This window comes from Puma concolor, chromosome B1 (genome assembly GCF_028749965.1).
Source record: "Puma concolor isolate L17-30 chromosome B1, mPumCon1.1.hap2, whole genome shotgun sequence".
Classification (NCBI taxonomy): Eukaryota; Metazoa; Chordata; class Mammalia; order Carnivora; family Felidae; genus Puma; species Puma concolor.
Genome location: NC_141670.1, coordinates 103654177 through 103671885, shown reverse-complemented (window position 1 = coordinate 103671885; position 17709 = coordinate 103654177). Strand labels below are relative to the sequence as shown.

At 41.8% G+C, this 17709-nt stretch overlaps 1 protein-coding gene across 1 annotated transcript in view; it reads right to left on the bottom strand.

Annotated features, from left to right (window-relative positions):
* Nucleotides 1-8278: 8278 nt before the first annotated feature.
* ANXA5 (annexin A5) overlaps nt 8279-17709 on the bottom strand; it is a 30108-nt gene continuing 20677 nt past the window's right edge. Inside the window, exons 9-13 of the mRNA XM_025921711.2 lie at nt 13136-13229; nt 11915-12010; nt 10325-10383; nt 9987-10109; nt 8279-8814 (exon numbers count right to left, since the gene is read on the bottom strand). Of these exons, the coding sequence (XP_025777496.1) occupies nt 8752-8814; nt 9987-10109; nt 10325-10383; nt 11915-12010; nt 13136-13229 (435 nt within the window). The 3' untranslated portion in view covers nt 8279-8751. The remainder of the gene's footprint in view (nt 8815-9986; nt 10110-10324; nt 10384-11914; nt 12011-13135; nt 13230-17709) is intronic.

Below are 17709 nucleotides of genomic sequence, written 5' to 3'. Positions count from 1 at the left end.
AATGGGTATACAAGAGCACCTGACCAAGCTCAGAGAAGCAGGTATTCTAATTGAGTGCCAATGGGCTTGGAATACCCCGCTCTTGCCAGTCAAGAAACCAGGAGGAGGAACTGACCAGTACAGGATTTGAGGGCCATTAACAAAGTGACTGTTTCCTTACACCCAGTGGTTCCAAACCTGTATGCTTTCCTCAGCCAAATACCAGGGTCAGCCAGATGGTTTACATGCCTCGACCTAAAGGATGCTTTGTTCTGCCTCCACCTGGCTCCTCAAAGTCAACCATTGTTTGTCTTTGAATGGGCTGAGCCTGTTACAGGCTCCAGATGCAGCTGACCTGGACATGACTTCCCCAAGGTTTCAGGAACTCACCCACTCTTTTTGGGGAAGCACTAGCTGCAGACCTCACCGACTTTCCAAGGGAAACCACAGGGTGTGTCCTCCTCCAATATGTAGATGACCTTCTCCTTGCCAGCAACACCCAAGAAGACTGTATGAAAAGTACCAAGGCCCTCCTGCAGCTCCTGTCCTACTCGGGGTATCGGACCTCTTGGAAGAAGGCACAGATTTGTCAGCAGCAGGTCCGATACTTAGGCTTCCTCCTCACAAAAGGAAAAAGACAACTAGGACCAGAAAGGAAGAAAGTTATCACCACACTGCCTCAGCCCCAAACAAAACAAGGCTTGCGTGAATTTTTAGGGGCTGCAGGGTTCTGTAGCATTTGGGTTCCCAGATTCTCAGCCATAGCAAGTCCAGACCAGGAGCCCCTCGCATGGACTGCAGAGGCAAGGGCCGCTTTCACAGAAATAAAGTTGGCTCTGGGATGAGCCCCAGCCCTGGGTTTGCCTGACATAGAAAGGCCCTTTAACTTCTTCTTACATTAAAAGGACAAAATAGCCCTTGGAGTGCTCACTCAGAGCATGGGGCCTTGGCAATGGCCAATGGCCTACCCGTCAAAAAAAAACTTGATCCTGTGACTAAAGGACGGCCACTGTGCCTCAGAGCGCTGGCAGCCACAGTCCTGCTCATCAAGGAGGCAGACAAACTCACACTGGGACAAATGCTTAATGTTAAGGTCTCACATACAGTCATGTCCCTCATGAGCACCCAAGGATATCGTTTCCTCTCCAATTCTCAGCTGACACAATACCAAGGCCTTCTCTATGAAAACCCAAGGGTCACTCTCAAAACAGTAAGAACACTAAACCCGGCCACCTTCCTTCCCATGGAGGAGGGAGAACCCGACCACGACTGTTCTGAAGTAGTGGATGAAGTCTACACCAGCCGCCCAGACCTCCAAGACTAGCCTATAACAAGCCCGGAGATCCCCCTGTTCAGCAATGGGAGCAGCTATTTACAAGAGGGCAGTCAAAGAGCAGGATATGCGGTAACCACAACCACCAAAATTCTGGAAGCCAAGGCCTTGCCAGAAAGATGGTCGGCACAATGAGCTGAACTGTACGCCTTAACCCGAGTCCTCATCCTTAGCAAAGGTAAACAAGTTAACATCTACAATGATTCCTGGTATGCCTTTGTTACTGTGCGTGTACACAGGGCCATCTATAAAGAAAGAGGCTTCCTTACTGCTGCAGGGAAAACTATCAAAAACAAGGAAGAAATACTAAAGCTTCTTGAGGCTGTATGGCTGCCAGACAAGGTAGCTATCCTACACTGTAAGGGACATCAGAAAGGAGACGACCCCATAACTCAAGGAAATCACCTGGCTGACAAAACAGCCAGAACGGCCACCTGTGGTGACCCAGGCAAAGCTCCTACCTACTATGACTCTTGCGCCCCAGAGGGAAGACTCCCCTCCCCGTACATAAACGAAGAAAGAAGTTGGGCCTCAACAGAAGGGGGCACACTAAGCAAAAAGGGATGGTGGGTCATGCCAAATGGACACATCTTTGTCCCGTCATCTATGGGAAAACACATAGTGAAGGAATATCACCAACTCACGCACCTAGGGAAAACTGCACTAGAAGCCCTCCTCAAAAAGAACTACTGTATCAGCCAGCTGCCGGCATTATGCTGAGCTGTCAGTGAATAATGTGTAATGTGTGCCAAAAACAATGCTTGGTCTGCCCCACAGCCCCCGCCTGGCACACAAAAGATGGGGGCTGCCCCTTTCAAAGACTTAGATGTGGACTTCACTGACATGCAACCAAATAAAGGGTTCAGATACCTTCTTGTAATAATCTGCACATATTCGGGATGGGTCAAAACATTCCCAACCAGAACAGAACAAAGTCACGAGATGGCCAAAGCCCTTCTACGGGAGATTGTGCCTTGGTTTGGTCTATCTTTAACCATACACAGTGATAACGGACCTGCATTTGTGGCAGACATTATACAAACCCTGACAAAGTCCCTCAACATTACCTGGAAACTACACACTGCTTACCGACCCCAGAGCTCAGGGAAAGTAGAGCAGATGAATAGCACCCTCAAGGAAACCCTGGCTAAATTCCACCAAGAGACTAATCTCCCATGGCCAGATTTACCACCGCTGGCCCTCCTGCGTGTCCGATGCATGCCTGGGGCACTGAGATTCTCCCCTTTTGAGTTATTATATGGGTGACCCCCCTCCATGTTTAGGAAAACTCCCAGGAGACCTACACCAGCTTGGAGACAAGGGAATAAGAGAACAGCTCCAGACCTTGGGGGCAGTCCTAAATAAGTTACAGAGATACACCATAGAGAGGGCCCCAATTTCCTTAGGGACCCCTGTTCACCCCTTTCAGCCAGGAGACTCTGTGTGGGTTAAAGATTGGAAGAGGTAACCTCTTAGACCACAGTGGACAGGGCCTCATACTGTTATTTTAACAATTCCTACAGCCTACAGGCTGTACACGTGATACTCCTACAGGTATCATCCCATGGGTCCATCGCTCCAGAGTTAAGAAGGCCAACTCAGAAGAACCTACAACCTGGCAAAGTGATCCAGATCTAGTCAACCTGCTTAAACTGACCCTCAAAAGGGAAACTGGCCCCTGAGACCTCCAGCCCTGCTCCAGCCACACCCCGGAAGCTGGCTGGCCTGGGCACGGCAGAAGCTTGCGGAATCAATGCATGAACCTAGCCCAGGAGTTTGGATGCAGCTCTGCCAGCCCTTGCCCCTTACTGGTGTAATAGCCCTAATCTTACTTCTTACTGTTTGGGCTGATAGAGACTACACCAACAAGCTAGACGTGGGACAAAAGATGCATACTGGGTCTTACATACCTCCTCTGGATGAGAGGATTATTAAGTATTTCCTGTATATTATGATAACTTCTCTCACCCTTACAACTGCCGCTTACCTACTTTGCCCCCAGGATTGTTATATGACAATAATGGGGTCAAGGGTGTTCAGTGCCTTCACCTCCCTCCACAAAGATTGCTTCAAGGGAAAAACACCCACTCTCTGTCAGTCACCCGGTGCCCCAAGGACTAAGTATTGGACCATAGCGATAACCCAAAATGTCAGGAACCCATATCACAACAAGGGCCTCCAGAGAGGGAAGCAAGCTTGCTACACTTACCTTCCTCAATGGGGGATCTCAGACGGGGGAGGAGTGAAAGACAGGGCCCTTCAAGAAGTTATAAAAGACACCCAGGATAGGGTAATACAAGCCATAAAAGTGACCACTCCCCCGGCAGCCTACCAAGGTTTGAACCTTTCAGCCGTCAACCAGATGCTTACCAATTCCCCATTCCAGCATTGGGCCAACACTACTCTATAAGTCCTCCATAAAATAGATAATCACACCCAAACCTGCTGGATGTGCTTGCCCCTCAGCCAGAGGTCTTACTTAGGCATTCCCATCCCTTTGACCTGGGAAGCTCCTGAAAATCTCAAAACCAACACCTCTGTCTTAATTGGACCCCTGGCCACTGGTATCTTTCTCACAAATGCCGACAATCTAGTCTGTACAGTCCCTGAAGGTATGAACAGTACCTCTCTATGCAGAAGAAATATAACCTTAAAGAGGAATGCAACCCTGTGTTCAATCCCTGGGGTGTTCTATCTGTGTTCTAATTCAGCCTACCAATGCTTAGAGGCCAACTGGACTCAGATATGTTATTCCAACTTCCTAACTCCAGAGATACCCGTATACACTGTAGATCAGCTCCTAACAGCCTTTAGCCCCAAGTCCCAGGCTAAACAGACAGTCCTGCTACCCGTTCTGATAGTAGCAGGAATTGCAACAGGAATAGAAACCGCAATAGGAGGCATAGGTTCATCTGTAGGACTATACCACAGACTATCTCAAGAGATAAATGAAGACATGGAATGGGTGGCAGATTCTCTGGTAACCTTACAAAGCCAAATAAACTCTCTTTGGAGGGCGGCAGTGACCCTCCAAAATAGGCAAGTCCCTCTATCTCCTCACTTCAGAAAAAGGAGGGACTTGCATCTTTCTGAGGGAGGAATGTTGCTATTTCGTAAACCAGTCAGGAATAGTTACAACTACGGTTAAGGAACCCAAGGAAAGAATTCAACGTAGACAACAGGAAAGTATCAATCAATGGAAAGGATGGGATCTCACAGATTGGGCATCCTGGCTTCCTGCCCTGGCAGGGCCCCTCCTCTCCATAATTTTACTTGTATCCATCAGCCCCTGTATACTAAATGCCCTGGTATGTTTTATTGAAAACACTTTGGTGTTGCTCACCAAACTACTGCATGTATGTTAGCCTTCCGAGAGTACCAACCTGTAAAACTGAAAGGTGATGCCTTCTAAAAGTTTTTTTAAAAGGCATCAAAGGGGGAATGTTGGAGAAGTGAATAAAGTATGCCAAAGATGGCCGACAAGGCTAAAACAGACTCTAGTCTCTAGTGTAGAGACCCCTCCTCCGGGTTCTTCTTCCTTTGTTTGCTGTGTGCACAAAAACCCCCACAGATATGGAAGCTGACGACTATAAATTACCCTCCCCACTTGCACTCGGCACTCAGACCTTTGGAGAAACAGTCTCCTCTGAGCCCACTGGTGTTAAATAAATCTCTGATCCACCAAGATCTCCGAGTGCCGCTAGGTTTTTCTGGCAGCATTCCAGCCTGGTTCTGTAACATGAGGAGCAGGTTTGCAAATGAACACACATCCTAAAGGCTGACTGTAATCCTCTCCAAAGACCAGTCTTCTCATTCTCCCCTTGTGTGACCCAGATCGTCAGTGTCCCTCAGAGAGGAGTTGCACACAGTCTGGTGCCTGCTTTTAAGGCTGCCACCCAGGAGACACCCTTTGGTCACCTGGCTCTAGGGACCAGCAGGGCTTGTATTCGTGGGTCCCAGGAGACTGGGACAAAGGGAGCGATGGTGCACAACTGGCGACCACACCCAAACGCAGAGACACTAGACCGAAACACACCCCCAGGCTTTTTGTTAAAGAAGCCTATTTGCCTGTCTTGGAGCTTCAGCCTGAGGGGCAGGCTTCTGGTTTAACACACACCTAGGGGCCTGCTGAAGTGCTCTCCAGTGACAGAGGCCAGTGGGCACTATTATTGCAGCTCCCCTGCCTTGCTGTGGTTCACTGGGACTCCTGGATGGGAGCTTGTGCACTCGTCTGATTTTTACAGCTGCCACCCAGGGGACACCTCACAATTACCTGGTTCTAGTAGTCGGCATGGCTTGTGCTCATGGCTGAAGGGCTGTTACAAATGGTGAAGTAGTTCTTACCCAGCCACCCACCCCAGGGCATAGCACAGAGACAGCAGAGTGAATAGTGCCCAGTCTTTCTGTGAAAGAAGCCTATTAGCTTATCTTCATAGCTGGGGCCTAACAAGTAGGATTCTCTCTTTTTTTTTTTTTTTTTTAAATTCATTTTTGAGAGACAGAGAAACAGAATATGAGCAGGGGAGGGGCAGAGAGAGAGGGAGACACAGAATCCCAAGCAGGCTCCAGGCTCCGAGCTGTCAGCACAGCGCCCGATGCTGGGCCCCGTGCAGGGCTCGAACTCATGAGCGGTGAGATCATGACCTGAGCCACTTAACTGGCTGAGCCACACAGGCGCCCCATAAGGGGTAGGATTCTAATCAAAAATACACCTAGAGGCTGACTAAAATTCTCTCCACAAACCAGGGAGGCTGGCAGGTGCCATCTTCATTCCCTCCCTTGCCCCACTCCATGTTCCTGGTGTCCAAGAAAGGAGTTTGTGTAGATGTATGGTGCACCGGCTTTTGTGACTACTGCCAGAGGACACATCCCTTGATAGCCTGGCTCTGGAGGCCTGGAGGCCTCTGTTCACCAGTTCAGTGAGAGTGTACCAAACTAAGAAACAGTTCTTAACTGGCCGTCACCCTAGGACTCAGCGTAGAGAAAGCAAACCGAAATGCCCATCTCTCAGTCTTCCCCTAAAAAGGGGATTTTTACATGCTTTAAAAGCTTCTGCCTGAGAATCTGGATTCCAATTAGCCTGAATCTAGGTAATGACTGAGATTCACCCCCACCACCCTTTAGGACCCTAAATGGTCTTGGTGCACCTTCAACTCCTGGGAACCACTAAGAATAAAAGTAGGCTGCTTGAACAATTACAAAGATTTGAGAGACAAGTCCATATTCATTGCAGAATTATTGACAAATTGTGAAGACACGGAAGCAACCTAATTTCCATCAGTGGATGAATGGATAAAGAAAATGTGATATATATAGACAGCACACTATTATTCAGCCATAGAAAAGAAGGAAATCTTGTCATCGGTGACAACATAAATGAAACTTGAAGACATTATGCTAAGTGAAATAAGTCAGAGAAAAGATAAATACTCTATGACTTCTGTGACATGTGGAATCCAAAAAATGACAACAAAAAAACAAAGTTATGGAAAAAGAGATCAGATTTGTGGTTACCAGAGGTGGGGAATGGGGAACGGGGTAATTGGGTGAAAGTGGTCAAAAGGTACACATTTCTAGTTATAAGATATGTAAGTACTGGGGATATAATGTACAACACTTAACACTGTGTGATCTCACATATTTGAAAGTTAAGAGATCCTAAGAATTATCATCAAGGAGAAAACTTTTTTTTAATTTATATGAGATGATGGATGTTAACTAAATGTATTATGGTAATCCTTTTGCAATATATATGTAAGTCAACTCATTATGCTGTATACTTCAAACTTACACAGTGATGCATGTCAATTATATCCAAATAAAACTGGAAAAAAATATGTAGGCAATTGATTCTCAACTTGGCTCTGCATCAGAATTGCTTATGGAAAAAAAAAAGCAATGTTATATGTACATATAATTTTTAAGGCCCCATGGTTATTCTGATTAGCAGCCAAGGTTGTAACAAGAACAAATTACTACTTAAAAATTTTCAAAGGGAGAGCAGTCCACTTATAAAAATGTCTTATTATTAGCAATCACATGCTTTAAAAAAATGCTTACCTAAGGGTGTCAGTGCAAAAAAGGAAACTGACACCAATTCAAGAAGCAGTTTGAAAGCAGAAAACTGAAAGGTAAATATTATAAGAAAGAAAGAAACTGCTTCTTTCTAACAGATGTTGCCTGCTTTTTTATCTCAAAGAAGGTAGCAGATGAAAATAGGAAAAACAAGTTAATAATAGGAAAGAGAAAAGTATGCTCTGAATTTTTAGGTTGTTTTATTTTATTTTAATTTTTAGGCTGTTTTAAAATAGCTTTTCTACTAAGCAACTAGCATCCTAAGCATCACCTTAATTGATGCTATATATGCTATAAATCAATCAGAGACCCCTTAACCTCTCTCTCGTTCCACATGCAGAGGGATGCAGCTGCAATTCACGTTTATCACCCAAAAGTCAACTGCAAATTCAGCTGTCAGGTGACACCATTGCCAATGACTAGCTTGGAAAAAGATATCATTGCTGATGGTATTATGCTCAGTGAAACAAGTCAGAGAGAGAAAGACAAATACCATATCATTTCACTCATATGTGGAATCTAAAAAACAAATGAATACACAAAGAAACAAAAAGCAGCACCAGACCTTAAGTACAGAAAACAAACTGATGGTTACCAGAAAGGAGAAGGACAAAGGGATGGGCAAAATGGGTGAAGGGGAGAGGGAGATACAGACTTCCAGTGATGGAATGAAGAAGTCATAGGAATAAAAGGCACAGCATAGGGAATATAATCATTGGTTTTGTAATAGCATTCTATGCTAACAGTAGTAGCTACATGTGTGGTGAGCACAGCATGACCTGTAGAGTTGCTGAATCACCATGTTGTACACCTGAAACTAATGTAACATTGTACCAACCATACTCAAATAAAAATGATTTTTAAAAAATTTTTCTGAACACATACAGATAATTCAGGAGGAAGGAAATGTTTATTTTTCATTAATCTTTTGAATGCAATCTTTTGAACTAAACCAGGTTTAATTTAGTAGCAAACTTGATTAGTAACACTTCCAGGAGTTCATAATTTCAAGGCTAGAGTTCCGATTAAGGAAATACGGTTATCAATTTAATATAAATGAAGTTTTTTAAAAAGGCTAAAAGCAGTCTCATCTTTTAAAAGAAAGTATAAATGACACAGACTTTAGACTTTAGTAACATAAGTACACTTCAGTACTATAATAAACAAAGAGAAGGATCTTAACTGAATATCAGAAAGAAGCACCACTATTTTTCCTCTGCAACATGTATGTTTTGGTCATTAGCATACTAGTATGAATAAGGCAATGTGTCAAGCACCAGCATACAGAAAGTGCAGCGAGATGTGAAGGAAGGTCATGGCGGCGGTGGCAGGCACGGCACAGGAATCTCTTTCCAGCTGGTACCTCAGTCATCTTCTCCCCCACACAGCAGCAAGAGGGCTTTCTTATAGTCCCCAGACGTATCACCCTGAAACCCAAATGTACTCCGTTAAGCTCTGTGAGTCACAGAAGTCTCAGAAAATAAAAAACTAAATGTCTGGCAAAAAGTTTTATTCATGTGACTTTTCTCTCAAGTGGATAATCTCTGTGTATGTGACTTTCACATCAGGAATGTTATACCAGGAGTTTCCTACCAATGTAACATATGTTTAATTTCTAATTGCACCCCTTAAAGGCACAGCTCTAAGACAATGAAGTACGCTCTTCTCCAGTTAGTAATACAGAGAACAAGGAAGATTTTACAATGATACTAAAATCAAGGTTTCTAAACCTCTAAGTTTCTATCATATACTATGTGTCTGGCTAAGGGAGGCAATCCTGGGACTGTGTGGCTGTTATGTCTTTGCTTCAAAGACAGAGGAGCAGGATAAGCTTTACCTCTGCTTATCTCATATACAGATATGTAGGATAATCTTTCAAGCTCAGAGTGCATGCAAGAACTCTCCAGTGTCCTTCAACCCATCCACACCATACACACACACACACACACACACACAAAGTTCAAAGCTTGCTCAGTTGAGATCCTGCTTTGCATATGGCCCACTTTCCCCTTTATTAAAAGAAAGAAAGAAGAGAGAGTGAAAAGAGAGAAAGGAAAGAAAGTCAAAAGGCCTTAAGCCAACTTTAAATTTAGGTCACAGTCTCCCTTGCTTTTAAAGAGACAAAAATGATAGTAATACCCAAGCTCTTTACTTATTTCTGATATAACCTGGTTGGTTCTTTCCTGAACTATGAACCAATACCACAGACAAGCTGATAACAGACAATAAAGAAAGGAAAGTCTGATACGGGAGGAAGGAGGAACTAATAAAGACAGCTGGAACTGATAAAAGAGAGAAAGAACAAACACCTCATCATCAGGGGCAGGGGTTGGGTTTGTTGAGTCATCTGTCACCACTACTAAATAATGCTGCTAGGCTCACCACAAGCCTCAAGCCTTACCAAGAGCCAATCTTTCACTTAGGAGCCATCATCGGGACTTTAGAAAACATTATGCCAAGTTTCATAAGTCATAGCTCTAATCGCACGACTAAAACTGTACACTTTAAGCAAGAACTGGGTTCTCTCATCCATGTCTTACCTGCTATCTATTGGTCTGCTCTGGATTTCTGAACATAATTTAAAGAAAGATTCTACTACCTTAATCATGGAATAAAGAGAGGTGGCAAAATTCTTCCGGAACTCCTTCCTAATGTTAAACAAATCAATCTCGCTCCTGGACACCACGACTCTGATGAGGGTATGATCATCTGTCCCAGCTCCCTTTAATAAGGAAAAAGAGAGAGGCACATTGTTTAAAAATGTCAAATATGGCATCAAACTCTCCTGAGTTAGGATGAATCATAAAGTAAAACAATTTGGTAGCATGTTTTAAGGGGAATAAAAAAACCCAAAGTCTATCATTTAAATCATAATAATATGCAAAGATAACTAGAAAGATAAATTAATTAGATGGAAGATTCCAGGTATGCACTTACTTTCATAGCATAGTAGAGGGTTTCTGCAAGGTAGGCAGGTATGCTTCGAATAGATTTCACTAAGAAAATAAATAATACAACGGTCAGATGCTATTCTGATAGGAAAAGAATTAAGTAATTAAAAACCAAAAGTTGCTTCATGCTTATTGCTCTACTTATTTACAAATATAAAAGTAACACAGGTTAAAAAACTGCTCATTTGCAAGCTGATCTGATCTCCTTATTCGCCAAGTATTTTCTTAGCAACTGGGTTGAGATTTACTTAAAGTTCTGAGTTCTACATAGAAAGGTGTGTAGGACAGGGCACGTGAGTTTTTCAACTCCCCTTTGTTCTATGAGTACCTGTCTGCTATCACAGTTTGGGTGGCCTGGGCTATTACCCACAACTTTCTTCATCTTCAATAAATTATACAGGCATCCTAGAAGTTTTAAATCCAACACATTCAAGCAAATAACACAAGGTAACCACTCTATCTAATCTTCAACAAATCTTAGACTATCTTTCTATAGTCTTAACCTAGGTATTCTCTCCATATTCTTTAATATCCATGATTTACATAGAGCAGCATGAGACTTACCCAACTCAGTAGAAACACCCAGATAAACGGATAAGAGAAAAAGAGTATCTTCCCTGAACATATATGTATCTACTCTGTTTCAGGGCTGCTCAGACCTCAGTTGGCTCCACTTCAGAAACTATCCATATGAAAATTTCTTAATATACAGAAATAACAATCCATGAATTGGGGGTTGTGGAGTTATTCTCTCTTTTCCAACACTTAAAGAAAACAGCCACCAGTAACTAAAAATGTCATTATGTCAAATCTATTGTAATTATGAAGGGGCTGTCTAAAAGTTTTCTTTTAAAATTCATTAACTGCGGAAGTCAAATCAAAGGCTACTATTAGTGGTGGTTCATGAACGTCATTAGCTTATTCTCCAGACAACAGCACAGAACTTGAGATCAATGCCAAGTACTCAGAACAAACAGCAGACAGGTTCACTCCAAACCCATATGAAAACTAGGGCCACTGGGAGCTCACAAACTAGATTCTCCCTGGATTTAGAGAGTATATACAAACTCAGTTCTTCAATGTTTCTAGATCATTCTGAATATTTAGCTGAAACCAATTTCTAAATTAATTTGAAAATAACCATTATTATATCTTCCATCATACAAAAGATACTTTTTCTAACTCAGGTTCCAATATCTCAGTCAGCCTCAAAGTTGTGAGGACAGTATTCAAAAGAATACTAAAATTCACAAGAATCTGAAATATTTAAAAGCCTCTGAGATAATGCTCACACTTCAGATTCATAATAAAATAGTCATATTTTTAATGCAGCTTCAAAATGACTTTCAAACAATTGTTTCAGTATTTCCATGGGATTAGATGAACTAACCAGATTAATTCATTTCCAACATCAAAACAGACTTTGAATTGGAAATTGAGGAGTTTGCTTCACCCAAATATCATAAGACCTTCTTTTCATAAAGAAAGAAGTGGTTCTTTTCAGATACACCTTCAATTGAATAAATGCTTTAGCTCTTAACACCATAAATTTTATATACATTGTAAAACTACCTACCAACAGCAAGGAGTAGTTGCTCCAAATTACCAGAAGTCTCTCGGTCAATCGTTTCCTCAATTTGGAATCCTGATATAGTCATGTATTTATCAAACACTATAAGAAAGGAAAATAATTTCTTAATCATGTAAAGATCGTTCTGCAAGGAAAGAAGGTATTTACTGTAAGCATATATTGTCCTACTGAACACAAATCTCCCCTTTTTCCTTGCTGACAGAACCTGGACTTTGTTGTAGAGCTTCAATATGGCAAGCCCTCAACAACGGATTATAAATGTTCTTTGTTCACTGATTTCCTGGCCTCTACTTACTAGTTACAACCAATGAGACCCAAAGGTAAATCTGCTGGAGAGGATTCTGAGAAATTTTTCTTTCCTTATTAAAAAGTGATAAACAGGGGCCCCTGGGTGGCTCAGTTGGTTAAACATCCAACTTGGGCTCAGGTCATGATCTCATGGTTCATGAGTTCGAGCCCCACGTCAGGCTCTGTGCTGACAGCTCAGAGCCCACTTCAGATCCTCAGTCCTCTCTCTCTCTGCCCCTCCCCTGCTTGTGCTCTGCTCATGCTTTCTGTCTCTAAAAAATAAACATTGAAAAAAAAATTTGTTTTAAGTGATAAACAGGTATGATTGGTTTGTCCCTTTCTTCTTGCTATTAAAGTGGTTGATAAATTTGGAGCTTCAGTAGCCATCCTGTGACAATGAGGTACAGAGCATGAGAAAGAAAACCCCAAAATACCAAGGACAGTGGTGCAGAAAAACAAAAAGAACCCAGATCTTGCCAAATCAGCCAAGGAATGCTACCTACAGAAAAGCCAATTTTTAAAGCCCCGATTAGTAAGGCCACTGAACTCATTCCCACTTGATACCACAAGAACTGATGAATGTCTGGAGATGAGGTCATGCATCCCACTACTTAGGAGGAAATACCGAAGTGAACCACACACAGCTCAGTGATTTGTGACAATGAGAGTGAAAATCTAGAGGCCTAGCTCCCTCCTCACCCTCTGATTGCAAAGGGGGAACTAAGGATCTCTAGTTCTGTAAACACAAGAGCAGCAAAGAGAATTGTGAGATTTCTCATGGCTACCAAAAGGAAGAAATACAAAAACTGATTCACTCAGTAAGTGTCTGTTAAACAGTACATATTTTGGCACACTGGCTCCTGTACTTTCAAAATTAACCAAAGTACCAGCAGAATACACATTTTTTTTTTCACTCACCCCTTCTCAAATGAGACACACTTCGTGTTCCAAAGATGGTGATAAACTTTTCTTCATCTGTCCCCCATTTCAGTTCTCCAGCTTGAAACAAAGCCTGTGAAAATTTCAACCTCAATTAGTATATTGTCCCTCCCTCTCATTTCCAGGTACTGAATCATACCTGTGTTTTATTCCCTGTACGTTAATGTGCCTGATTCACCATCTTACACTTTCCATTTCTGTTTCCTAAACTCAACGAGGTGAGTATGGAGCTACTTTGGAGCTTGCCACTGAACTGTGCCACAGATTAGTGAGTCAAAGGAATAAAGCACAACAATGGGGCAAGGTTAAACGGTCTCAAAATGTCTACCATGCTGTGTCTTGCAGGGGCAATGGTGTGGTTGGCAGAAATTTCTGATCACTTCACTCTTGACACATCCACTTACAGACTGGGAAAGAATTTAACTAGAAGCTAAATGGTCTACATTTTCTGTTTTGCTTACTCAGCAGCTATTCAGGAACACATGATAAAAAAATAAACTCCATATTTTCCCTTTTCAACTACAGTTTAACCAAAACTAGCTACAAAGAGCTTTCACATTTCTAAAAGATCACAATGGGGGTGGGGGATGAGCCTGGGTTGCTCATTCAGTTAAGTGTCCGACTCTTGAATTCAGCTCAGGTCATGATCTCAGCATTCGTGGGTTCAAGCCCCAGGTCGGGCTCTGCACTGAAAGCATGGGGCCTGCCTGGAATTCTCTGCCTCTCTCTCTCTCAAAAATAAACAAATGCACATTTAAAAAATAAAAATAAAAGATCACAATGACTTTTTAAAAGGTTGGGGGTAGATCACAACACTTGGCATACAGCAGGCAATTAACATATACTTGTTGAATAGTTTGTCCAGATTTACTTCTTAAATGGAGACTATATGGTTTTTAGTATTCATATAATTGCTAAAAAAATAAAATAAAATTATATATAAACATCATCATTAAACCTGATCCCACTTACTGAGATGTGGATAATTTATTAAAACCCAATGCATCAATCTTTAAAATGTCTACACTACCCTTTTATTCATTTCCAGGTAAGTATACCTATTAAGCCAAGACAAATGCAATTTGCTGAGCCTTCAGCTGCCTTTATGCTCACAAGTGGCATACCACATAAGGACAGAAGGTGATGAGATCACAGCACGTGTTTAGATGTAGAAATTTTGATCATAGTGTGTTTAAAAATGTAGATTATGGTGAGATAGATCTAGTTTTTGTTATATTTCCAGGAAATTTTAAAAAATGAGTCACATCTTTACACTCAATTTTGAAAATGACTTATTTTAATGATAAAAATAAATAATACCAATCCTGGTCATGCGAGCATGTTCTTCAGAACTGAAGAGTTACAACGAAAGTTGTGCAAGTATCTAAATTTTAGAACTACATCATGGTGTTATAGACCTGTCTTAAAATAACTTTTAAACCTAATTACAAAAATAACACATGTTCACTGAGAAATTTTATATAACAAAAGAAAAAAAACAAATAAAAAAAATTACCATGAATGCCAATATCCTAAAGATATCAGTTACTACCTCTACAACGTTTTCTACACATAGATAAGGTATACATACACATTGACACCTAAAAGAGGGGGTGCATTCTACACAATCCTGCAAGCATTACTGAAGTACTCCTTTCTGAACAACTATTCCATATTTCTAGAAATTTTCTCTAGCAGGTATGGCAGGGTTAGGCCTGTAATATGGAAATAATTTGCAAAATGGCTATTTAAAATCTCTTGGAGTGCCTGGGTGGCTCAGTTGATAAAGTGTCCGACTTCAGCTCAGGTCATGATCTCACAGTTTGTGAGTTTGAGCCTCACATCAGGCCCTGTGCTGACAACCCAGAGCCTGGAGCCTGTTTCGGATTCTGTGTGCCCTTCTCTCTCTGCTCCTCCCCTTCTCACACTCTGTCTCTCTCTCTCTCAAAAATAAGTAACATTAAAAAAAAAATAACTAGAATCTCTTAATTTTCTTAAAAGAATTATGTTTTAGATCAATACATATTCTAAAACTACTGAGTAAATCATATGCAGTAATGATAATCTTCACATGGAATAATGATTTTAAAAAAAGTTTTTTTAATGTTTATTTATTTTTGAGAGAAAAAGAGAGAGAGAGAGAGCACAAGCAGAGAAGGGGCAGAGAGAGAGAGAGAGGGAGACACAGAATCCGAAGCAGGGTCCAGGCTCCAAGCTGTCAGTATTAGAGCCCAACGCAGGGCTTGAACTCAGGAGCCATGAGATCATGACCTGAGCTGAAGTCAGACGCTCTACTGACTGAGCCACCCAGGCGCCCTGGAACAATGATTTTTTAAAGTTTTGGTTTTGTCTTGTTTGAATGTAAGAGTCCTTTCTTCTAAATGAGGATGGCAAATAACCACGGAGCTGCTCTGGATGAAGGACACTCACACCTTTTCATCCTCCCCTCTTCCCTCAGAGTGGGCTTTACAGTTTAGCTAAGTTTGATAACCCCTGGTTCAGTGCAAAGGTTTTAGAGTCAAAAAAGATTTGGTCCTTGTCCTTATCTGTGAGATCTTAGATGAGTTACTTAATCTCTTCTTGAGTCTCAGTGTTTTCACCTACAGAGTAGGAATAATATTTCTACAGAGGCGTTAATGCAGATTATGTAATTTATATAATGACTACATCAAATAGTATCAGGTCATCAAAAGCAGATACTTGGTAAACATTGATTCCTTCTCCTTCCCCTCTCTTCCCCCTCCTTCCCCTAAGAGCATAGCTTTTTCTCTATGAGCATGAAACAAGAATTTAGAGTCGGGGCGGGGGGGCGGGGGAAGAGGTAAAATCAGTTTAAAGCATTAAAAATGTAAGAGAGTAAAGTGGATTATCTACAAAAATGTTAATTTCCCAGGTGAATGACTCACTGTGACTTATCAAATTCCTGAAACAGAATGAATCCTCTTAGCGCCAGGTATCGGTAGAGAAAAAATTCAAAAGCTTATAAAAGGGCCAAGTGCCCTTTGTTTGTCTCAGCTTACTCTCAATTAAGAAATCTTAAATTCCCATTAGTGAGAACAGTCCAGCTGCCCTTGCTACAAGAATTAGGTGTGTTCTGTTTCCTAAGGATGAAAGGATAATTATTTTTAACAGGCTGAATTAGTTAATAATAATACATTTCAAAGAATCAAAAACTGGGGTGCTTGGGTAGGTCAGGTGGTTAAGCATTGGATCCTTAATTTTCGCTCAGGTCATGATTTCCTGGTTCACGAGATTGAGCCCCCTATCAGGCTCTGTGCTGACAGCATGGGGCCTGCTTGGGATTGTCTCTCGCTTCTTCTCTCTCTGCCCCTCCCTGCTCATACTCCCTCTCTGTCTCAAAATAAATAAATTAAGAAAAAAAAAATAGAATCAAAGACTGATGGCCCGTATAGCATGTTCTATGTTGTTCCTAATCACCAAAAGTGTAAAGAAAGCCTGGATTCTATTTCAGGGATATTTTAAAGTAACTTCATAAGACAGTTTTCGGAAGTATAAAGTTTCCCCCCCTTCAGGGTTCTGAATGGTCATATCTTCTGCACAGCAGTTAAGTGACACCTATATAGACCTGGTACTCAAAATGTGGTCCCAGAACCAAGGAGGTATCACCTGAGAGCTTGTTAGGAATACAGAATCCCAGGCTCCACCCAGACCTACTGAATCAGAATCTGCTGTTTTAAGGACATCCCCAGGTGATTCACTTGCACTTAAAAGTCCAAGAAGCAATGCTATACACTGAGTACTCTGAGGAGAGAAATCAATGAAATTGAGGTAAAAATGCACTGTTTCCACTCCCTAGCCTCACACTGCAGCAATGCTCTCATTACATCACCAGCTATGCTGAGAAATCAGCCTACTGCTAATGTAAGACTCACTGCATTCATCTGAGACTACTAGAGTTGGCTTCTTCCACAGTGACCACTAAAAAGCATCTAGCACTCCTACTCTTGAGAGTAGGAGTATGAGAATCACATTGTTTCCTGCAAAACCCACAAATAATTAATGCTTGGAAAGCAATAAGGTCATTTCTAACAGTCAGGAGTACAGGTTTGAAGGGATGACTAGAGCTTTCTCCTCAAGGAGCCAAATTTCTTCCTTCAAGAATGCAGAGTTAAGCTAGACCTGTGCTTCAAATCTACATTTAATAAACCTTTTACATGGTACAGGAATCAAGGGAGAGGAACTAACAGGTAAAAACACAGACTGTTGTCTAGTTGAAAGAGAAAGAGCTTGAGGGTTAGACTGGCACAGGTATGAATCCAGCTCCAGTAGTCAGTGGGAACCATGGGATTGATTCTCAAATCCCTGAGCCTCGGTTTCCTTATGGATAAGAGGAAAATCATCCCCTTTACTTCATAATTACGTACTAATCCATTCACCAGTTATATACTGAATGCCTACTAAATGCTAGATCCAGAGGATACAAAACAAACTGACAGCTCAGAGTGCCCTGGGTAAGCAGACAAGTGAATAGGCAGCTTCAATATAAGTTGGGTGGACTGTGACAGGAAGCTGGAGATTCTACAGTCTTTCCT